Below are 9,943 nucleotides of genomic sequence, written 5' to 3' on the forward strand. Positions count from 1 at the left end.
GCGGGACAGGAGGGCTACAGGGAGACAGGAGGGCTGCAGCGGGACAGGAGGGCTGCAGGGAGACAGGAGGGCTGCAGGGAGACAGGAGGGCTGCAGGGAGACAGGAGGGCTGCAGGGAGACAGGAGGGCTGCAGGGAGACAGGAGGGCTGCAGGGAGACAGGAGGGCTGCAGGGAGACAGGAGGGCTGCAGGGAGACAGGAGGGCTGCAGCGGGGCATTTAGAAAGGCAAATAAAGTGTTAGCAATTTCATATACTGAGAAGACGTAATAAACATTAAAAAAAAAAAAAAAAAAAAAAAAATTGACATGTCCTTAACTGTCCTAATCACAACTTAAACTATTACAATGAACTAGTGTGAAAAATTGAACTGGTAATTTATTTTTTTTTTTCCCCAGACTTCTGGCTCTTCGACGCACCCTTGGGTTTTGTGCCTAAATTTAAAATAGCTTTTAGTATAACTGAGCATCACCACACTATTCTACTACATAAAACTTTTTTTGTCCATACACAGATCTTTCCAGAATCCATAGTACTTTTGTGGTAACCTAACAAAAAAATATTACGGTTAAATTTAATGTGTATTTGAGAATTTGAAGTCTGAGAGTGTGTTTTATTTCAGATATTTTTGTAATAGTGGAGTATCAATTTCTGAAGAGCTTTTATTCCCTGTAGATATCACTGGTATTTTTTTTTTCCTGATAACAGCCTGTAACAGCAGACCATGGATGTATTTACATACTATCTACACAGTGAAAAGTTAAAATTAATAATTTATGAAATTAAAAAAATATTTAGCCCCCAAAATATTTAGCCTGATCAGACATCGTTCCTGATACTCTGACCAGAAAAAAAAAGTAATGATCTGCATGTGACAAAACTTTCTTCCTCTGTGCTGTGAGCAGAGCCTTCCAGGCCCTGGCATGATGTGGCACATGAGGAATTTCCTACATAACATGATTAGAAGCCAGAAATGCATTTCCAAGTCACACTGTTGCTGCAGGTCATAACTACTGATTCTCCAAATTCTGATTCTTACTGCAAGCCACTTCCATCGTACTCCATAGCACTGGAAATGATCTCCAAACACCCAAAACCAAAAAAAATACTGCATTAGCTTCCCCTGCAAGTGCTCCATCAGAAAATTTCCAGGGGAAATGACAGACAGCACAGGGAAAGTAGATGTTGCATTCTAAGGTTTTTGTTTCCTTTGACTGTATTTGTCATTGCAGTTAAGGCTTAATTTCACACATTTCCAGTGTAGCATTGCTTCAAATAAAGAAGCATGTGAAAGATGATGAAAGCAGGGACAACTTACCTGTGAGTTTTGTCAAATCGGTTATGACAATTTATATAAGGTCTTTTTTGTGTCATTTTCACTTGGAAGTATTTGAAATCTTACTACAGATAATACTAAACTGGCAAATAATTTGAAGGTTTTATTCAATGGGGTAGAGGACAGAAAACAGTAGCTGCCAGAAGATGAATTCCTGAGGGATTCCATTGTTAAATGCTGATCAGAGTAGAAGTTGTCTAGAGGGGAGATATAAAGATTTATTTATTCACAGTTTACCTGGAAGAATGGGATGGGAGATTTTGGCAATAGCATGAAACAGAAAAAAATAAGTGATCACTATCTTTAAAACATCTGTTTTACGTGGAGGGACCATAATGTCTTTTCAGTCTTCTCTTTTCTAGGCTAAGCTTGTCTCAGGGGAACGTGCTTCCAGACTGTTTCTTCCTTTCTGAATTCTCCAGTTTGTGTTTTTCTCAAACAATAATGCTCAAAGCAAGCATAGTATTCTTGAAGAACGGAGAGGGCTACTCTCAGATTGTACAGAAAGCACTTAAGCTAATGTAACAGCATCACATTGCTCACTTGCCTTCAATTTGTGGCTCTTTAGGATGAGCAGAAACTTTTCTGCAGTGCTATCCTGCACTGTATTCAGCTTTTCTGAACACTTTCCTGAAGGGAAAAACACTTTGAATTATTAAAGTGTTTGGCTTCAAACTACCTTTCCAGTTTGTCATGGCCATCAAATTTTTAGGGTATTTGTCAGCCCTCTTTCATTTTGTCATGCTCACAGATTTTTAACATACAATCTTACCTCCTTCATACACCTAACAACTTTATGGACAAGAACCAAACATGGGATAGAATCAGCTTGAAATATCCTCCTGGTTTAACATAAGCTGACTGGTAGCTGCTCTTTAAGTATATTTTTTCCCAAAAATTTATGCCAATTTAATCAAATCATGCAACTGTTCAGTAAACTAATGCAGCCTACACTAATACAGGCCTTTTCGTTTCAATGAAGTGATTACGACCACAGATAGCTTCCCTTTTCATTGCTGTCATATCTCTGTGGTGACTTCCTGCTTGTTTGTCTCATTTCTGGCTCTGTCTTCATATTGCTTACTTCTTCAGATGGAGTTCTAATTCTTGCTAACCTTTCCACAATTGTGCATGTTTGCTCTTTCTGTCTGCTTTGGCAGCAAAATACATGGAAGAGGTTTGGGGTTTTTTTGCAAATATAAGGAATGCTTATGTCCTTTTGACCTTATTCTATAAACACACATACAGGAGACTAAGTTAAACATTTTCAAGCAGTAGTTTGTGTGTATGTATGCCATAAAAGCACTTACTCATGGTGTCAGCAAAATCAAAATACACAAGGAAAGGAAAGGAAAGAACAAGCAGGGTCTTAGGAAATACATGGTAAACTGCATATAAAGAAGGCATCACTTCATAGAGGTCTCTGTTGTCAGTGTGCAAATGAAGCCACACTTCCAAAAAGCCCCTCTCGCTTTGCAGAGAGGATAAGGACACCTCCATTTCCTCTTCCTCTGTTTCTAGCTTTTTCTGTGAACCTTTTCCCTTTTATTTGTTGACTTCTCACACATCTTGGTCACATTGAATGACAATAATCAATGTATGAAACAGCCAATTCCTTGTTTAGTGGAAGATCTACTCTTTTGGCTTGCTTTGGTGTATAAAACTTTGTTGACTACTGCTTTCCCACTTTTTTGCTTTGTGCTCTTTTCATTACTCTGCTGTGCTGTGCTGTCCATCCACCCATCTGTTCCTAGAGCTTTTGTGGCCTCTCCTGGTAATCTAATTGTTCCCATTCCAGTGCTGTAATGAAAAATGATAATTGTGTCTTCCACCAAGTCAATATATTAATATGTATTCCATTATTGCTATAATAAACTGCAAATGGCAGAGCTCCTGAAGCACGTATTTTATTTAAGTCACCACATTTTTTAGAAGAAAACTACTTATTGCAATACTTGCTATTTTATTCCATACTATTATGCATGGATAGTAATAATATCTAAACCTTGGGCGAATTTCTGAATATGGGTTCTGAAGGTTTCTGCAGAGATTATGCAAACATTTTTCAAAAAGGGTTCTGACCTTACAGTACACAACTAGGTGATGACCTGTTGGTACTAGGTCTTAATACCTTGTTAATCAATCCTTCACCTGAATCTAACATTGTGGCTGAAAGTAGCACAGGAACAGTTTTGTCTGCATAGCTTCTACTCTCCAGGCTGCCAGTTTTGCTGGGAACTAGAATCCAAATGTTTCACTTATGCTGTGCTACTAGTAACAGAGGTAGACACTATGAAGCTCATTTTAAACCGACTCAGACTGGTTTTCCTTCATTGACCCTTTGAATGTTTGTGGAAAACATACCTCCTCCTGTGAAGACACATACAAAATGACTGTACTATAGAAATCTCTTCCAAAAGAGGGGATGGCTGGTCAGACTACAACCAATTTTGAAGCAGAGTTGGATTCATCTGTAAAAGGCATCCTTCAGATGTATGTATATATATCTATATATCTATATCTATATACCTATATATCTAGATCTAGGTCTAGATATAGAAACAGATATTTTTGTTTTTATTTTTATTTTGTCTGGAAAAGCATGTGACTGCTGATAATGTCAGAGTGAGAAGTGTGATGAGCTTGCAGACTTTTTCAACTCTGTGTTTCCTGAGAAGACTTCAAAGTGTTTCTCACTTTCCTTCAAAAGCAAATGATAGCTCAAGAACTTGTAGCATGATATCCCCAAACCCAGAAAACAAAAAATCAAGCCACAGGAACAAGATCTGTCAATAGTATTAAAATTTAGATTCCTCTGCAAGTTTTCCCCATAATTTATTAATTAATTAACAAGTAGGAATAAAAAACCAAAAGCATAGGGAGGTCTCAGTGGTGAAGGCTACTCTAAGGGTTTCCTGCCTCCCATCTCTGGTGGCTTGCTGCTGTTCATCAGCTCTATCACTCTGCTGTACCAACACAAGCAGAAACCTTATCAACAAACTGATCTGGCTTTAAAAATAATCCACATTTTTCCTCATAGTATTCTTAAAGATTAATCAGTTTCTGGGCTGATGTCACTCAGTAAACTGATACTGCCTGTAGTGCTGGGTATACAGCCAAATCATAGGTGCCTGGTTTCTTTATATCATAAGACTTCTGTTCCATTTATATGGGAATACATGTTAAAGTAGCACATCAAAATAGTTCCTGTCTTGAGAGTACACATAATAGCGATCAATTTCTTTGTCTGATGATGGATCTGGCATGTCTGATTCCCACTCTGTTTATGAGGGTCACCATGACGATATTTCTAACATTTATTTTACAAGCAGTATTAGTACATATTGGAGAGTTACAAAATCCTAAACAGAAAGTATCTTTTCTCTCCAAACCCTTTTAAGCCCTCTGGACAGAACTGCTATGGTGTTGATAAGGCACAGCTGATGTTTGTGTTACAGAATTTGCTACTTTTCTCTTAACTATGATGTGGTTTTTGATGGAGAAAACTGCACATGAGGAAGCTACTGTTCTGTGTACTTCAGAGGTGACCATCTAAGACAGAACTGAGCCCAGGAAGGAGTCCAAGGTATTTACATTAGTAAAATCCCAGGGGCAAATTTTGAAGGTGTTGTACTAAGACGTGTAAACAACAACAACAAAAAAAGCAAAAATCTCCAAAAGCACCTATTACAGCATCACTGAATCATTGTATGCCAGATTGGAAGAGACCTCAAGGGTCATCTGGTCTAAATACCAATTCCTTTGGGAGACTATTCCAATGTTTGATTGTTGTCATGCTGAAAAAATCTACCTCTTATGTCCAATTGGAATCTTTCCAGGAGCAAATTGTGCCCATTAGCCTTTACCTTTTCCATCTGACTCCTTGTAAGCAGGGAGTCTCCATCTTCCTGGCAGCCACCCTTTAAGCACTGGAACTAGTAATAAGGTCTCGCCTAAGCCTTCTTTTCTCAAGGCTGAACAAACTCAGTCTCAAGACTGAATGCAGTACTCCAGGTGGTCTGATAAGCATAGGGTAGAGCAGGATGACAAATTCTTTATCTGTGCTGGTGATGCCCTGGTTGATGCAGCCCAGCATCCTGTTGGCTTTCTGTGCTCCTGCAGAGCACTGGTCACTCATGTTGAGCCTGTTATCCATCGAGACCCCTAGGTCCCTTTCCATGGGGCTACTCTCCTGTACTGCACTCCTGGGTTATGTGTTCTCAGGTGCAATACTTTCCACTTCTCTCTATTGAACTTCACAAGGTTGCTGCTAGCCCACTCCTCCAGTCTGTCCAGGCCATCCCAGAGTGTGACAAAACAACTTTCACAGTAGTGCATTGTATAATTCATAGATTTGCAATAAACAGCAAATTGGCTGTTTAAATTTTTTTTTCCCCACTTCTTGTTTTTTTTTGTTTGTTTGATTGATTGTTTTTATGTGGTACATAAATGACTCTTGTACCACACTAGTAACAGTGCTATACACTTAGTGCACTTTTTCATCTGTGGATTTATGAGTAAAGCCATACTCCATTGCTCCTGAGGCCTAACCCTCTTACTTCCACTTGTGTCCTGGGTTACTCCCAGTCTGACCAGTCATTTGAAGTTTGCTCTTTAGTGTTTCAGGGAGGCTCACAAGTGCTTCACTGCTTCTGAGTCTTTGTCCTCCTTGTCTGGCTCCATGTTTGGCACAGGCAAGCTCTTCTGTAGCACAACATGCACACACCACTAACACACACAGGACACCTGACAAAATTTTATGGTGAGAATGGAATGACTTGCATTTGAATGGGTGTTCTTGGCAATTGTTGGCAGCTAATTACCTTCAAAGTCAATGCTGGCAACTGATGCTTAGCTGGCTCTTTTTAATAAGGCCATGTTAATGAATGAGTCTGTGATTTAAAAAAAAAATAAAAATGGCCCAAACTGAATGTTGCCCTTATTGAATATAAAATGTAAAGATCATTTCCTGTTACCTAGGGTGTTTTCTTTTCATAGATAGGAATCTCTGTGCCCAGGTGTCCCTGGAGATTTGCCAGTGCTGTGATGTGTCAGGGGGAGGCAAAGGAATCAGTCCAGAGTTCCCCCAGACTATGCAAAGAAAAATAAATTAAGCTTCCCAGTGTTATTTCTGCAGTCTGGAGTGGCTAAAGTCCCTCAAAGTCCTGGACCAAATCAAGTGTGCTCATCCCTGTGGTGCTGTGTATGTGCCATTGGGTCACTGACTGGGTACAGGGTTGGGATGGGGATAAAGCTCAGTTTCTGGGGAGGGACAGTGCAGGTACAACATGATAAGCAGGTTGTAAGGGGATAGTCCACATGTGAGGGAGAGGAAATCTTTAATTCATACAGTTAACCTTTTGCTGCTTGTAGGAGTGCTTGGAGGAATGTGTGTCTCTCTAACCTTAGAGTTCATACCTGCTTACATGCAAACAAATGTGCATGTACATGTCCCTCACACACAGGCTGTCCCCTTCCCTTTCCCCCCACCCAAAACTGAAGGGCCAAAGTAAAAAAGAATTTGCCAGGGTTTTTTATAGATGTAAGGCAATTAATATTTCCTTAATCTCTTGAGGAATGGAAAAGCTATTCCAGCTGAAGCTAGAGGAAGAGCAACAACAAAAAAATGCCATGGGAGATACACATCTTGAAAACTTGAACACAAACTGTTGAAGTTCAATTAAAATTATAAGCAACTGGAAACAATGTCAGTTTAATGACTGCATGCAATACCTTTATATAAAGGTCAAAATCAAGTTAGAGTAGGTAGAGCTAGCAACACTACAATGGCTACTGGATTGCTTGTGAACCTTTTCTGTAGTCATGACTTCTTTAGTTTTCATTCATTTTGGAAATAAAAAGTATAGGCATGGCAAAGATGCTGTTGCAGCTGCAGAAGTGCCTTGACTGCAGAAGTACAGGTAATTATTTTTTTCTTTAATAATAGTCATGATGGGGGAAAGGAAAACTTACTTTTTAGTAATCCCTAAAGCAACTACTTCGATTTGGAAGTGGTAGAACTACTGAAGAGAAATTAACTTCCAAGAGAAATACAATCTCTTGCACACTGTTCTTATTTCAAAACACTTCAAAATATTATTTTGCCTGTTCCTCATAGAACTTGCAGTGTTTCTTCCTGCATTTATAAGAGAATAACCTTCCAAGACATGTGATGAGTAACTAGAAACTGAAAAATGCTATATACAATTTGCGAAAATTTTATTGCCATCATAGAAATGAAAAACAATGTATTTTAAATGTATTTTATCTGTATTTTTTAATTAATGTGATTCTGAATAAGGTCTATATTTCCTTGGCAATGTATGATATATTTAGACACACTCATTACTCAAGTGAGCAGTTAATTGCTCACACAGACCAGGCCATTAGTTGGAAAGGCAATATGGAATGTAATCCCAACATGGTGCCTTGGCAGGGTGCTGCTGTAAAATAGGTTTATTCTCACAACTTCACAAGCAAATCTACTGCCTACCTTTGGCTTTTCCTCACATAAAATGTATCAGAGCTGATTTATCCCTGCTATAATACTGAATGGATTGACCTGAAAAGGAGAAGAAATGAGGTGACTGGAGGTGTGTCATGGAACAGCTAATGAGAAATCACTAGTTTAAAGTTGTAAATGCTATTCCTACATGCAGTGAAGGGACAGTGCTTCAGGGAGTCTCCAAAGTCTTTTGATGGAAATGAAGGTATGGCTCAAGTTCCTTTGCTATAACTATATGGGGCACAGAAATAAGTTTGTTACAAGACACTCTTGCTGACTGTAAAGTAAAAATTACATCCACCTGCCTGCCTTTACCTTACTTTGTGATGTGAAGTAGCAGCTGTTGAGATAGCAAGAGTATCTTAAGTTCTGCAAAGTGTATTACTATATGTCTGTACTATGTTAATGTTTTGTCTGTGTAGTTCTGTTGCCTTGTAATAACTATCTACACAGAATTTGATGCCAATTAAAAGAAGAAAAAGTACGTCTTCTTTCCATTTATTTTTTAGCTACATGTCAGCTCATCTTGAGTTTTCATCCTGCAGTATTTTCACCTAAAAAGGTAAGATCACAAACCACAAAAAAAGGCACCCAGATACATAATGTCACAGTGAGAAATCGCTTGGGTATGTTCCAGAGGAATACACATTCCTTGAAATAAAAAGATAATAGATTTCTCAAAAAAACAAGAGAGGAATCCGGAAGCCTGAATGTCAGGGTATCTTTGCAGCACAAACGATGTTAAAAGATTTCATCTTTTCAGCCTCTAGGGGGGACTATGCTTTCAGAGAACCTGCCTGTGAAGAATTCTTACCATCTGCAGCAGGCAGACTATTGCTAGTGCTGTCTGGAGCGAGTCAAGCAATTCTCAATTTGTGTGTGAGTTATTTCTGGGGGGAAAGTAGCCCGTGTCTGAAATGACTTTAGTCCTAAAGGGCCAGACTGAAATCTCTGCTCTCGCTGCAGTCTGCAGGCATTCTGCCTGCTACTGATTCACAACTGCAGGATTTATTCCAGTTAAAAAGCATTAATGTAGCTGAAAAAAATAATGCCTGTGGAGAAATGTTGAATTTATAGCTATGGAAAATACTGTAAATGAACTAATGATGAGGTGGATTAAGTGACATTTTGAGCTGTGATTAACAAGTAAATTCTCATGTATAACTTTCTGGCTCAGTCGCAGGCTGGGATTCTGCTCTATAAAGCTGCTTAGGGTGAAGGGGAACAAATGAAACGTTCATAACACTTTGGGCCCATCAAGACACTGTGTCTCCCATAGGGCTGGATGCAATTGCTCAGGTGAGTGAGGACCAAGTACTGTGTGTGGGCCAAACCTTTTTCTGAAAGCATCAAAAGTGGGGTTTTTTGATGCTACTACAGCTACACAGAACTGGCTAGATGCTTTTAGTGTCTTTCCCCCCTTCATGTTGGCCCTGCTTCTTCCACTCTTACTCATTCCCAGCAATACTTTACCTCACAAGGAGCAGTCAATGTGAAGGGATGGTAGCACTGTGATTTATGGGTTTACTATCTCTCCTGTTGTTTTTACAGAGCTTGTGCTCAAATAAGACAGCTAGGAGAGTATAGAGCTCACACGTAAAATGAAAAAGATATTCTGGTGGGGGAAGGAGGGAATCAAGAGAGATTCGTCCAGATTTCGGTGTTGTAAACACATCTGTAGGGTCACCATAAAACAGTGACTACAAAGGTCAGCATTTCAAAACGTGTCTTAAGAAAATGTTTTTGCAAGCTTTGTGGTGAAGATGGCTGGCATGTTGTATATTGTAACATTCTGCTTAATCTCTACTATGTTATACGGAGTCATTTACAACAAAAAATGCCTGACATAGCTTACAGCACAGGAACATACAAAACCAGCTTCACCAGGGTGGATGTTTATGTAATCTTCAAGAACACTCTGAAGTTTGATTCAGTAATCAAATAAAACTACGTGTAAGGCACATTTCTCAGAGACGCTACCCATCTTTGAATTTCTGAGCTTCTTTATTTTACCAAGCCCAGTTACATAAATGCTCCTGGGGGGAAAAAAAAAAAAAAAGAAAAGAAAAAGAAAAAAAATATTTTATTTTATTTTATTTTATTT

General features: G+C 39.0%; 1 protein-coding gene across 1 annotated transcript in view; it reads left to right on the forward strand.

The window, feature by feature from the left end:
• The first annotated feature begins 3,759 nt into the window (after window positions 1-3,759).
• The window catches only part of NPR3 (natriuretic peptide receptor 3), a 54,066-nt gene continuing 47,882 nt past the window's right edge, over window positions 3,760-9,943 (forward strand). Inside the window, exon 1 of the mRNA XM_010008768.1 lies at window positions 3,760-3,827. Coding sequence (XP_010007070.1) covers window positions 3,760-3,827 — 68 coding nt within the window. The remainder of the gene's footprint in view (window positions 3,828-9,943) is intronic.

This window comes from Chaetura pelagica, unplaced genomic scaffold, assembly GCF_000747805.2.
Source record: "Chaetura pelagica isolate M959 unplaced genomic scaffold, ChaPel_1.0 scaffold31, whole genome shotgun sequence".
Lineage (NCBI taxonomy): Eukaryota > Metazoa > Chordata > Aves > Apodiformes > Apodidae > Chaetura > Chaetura pelagica.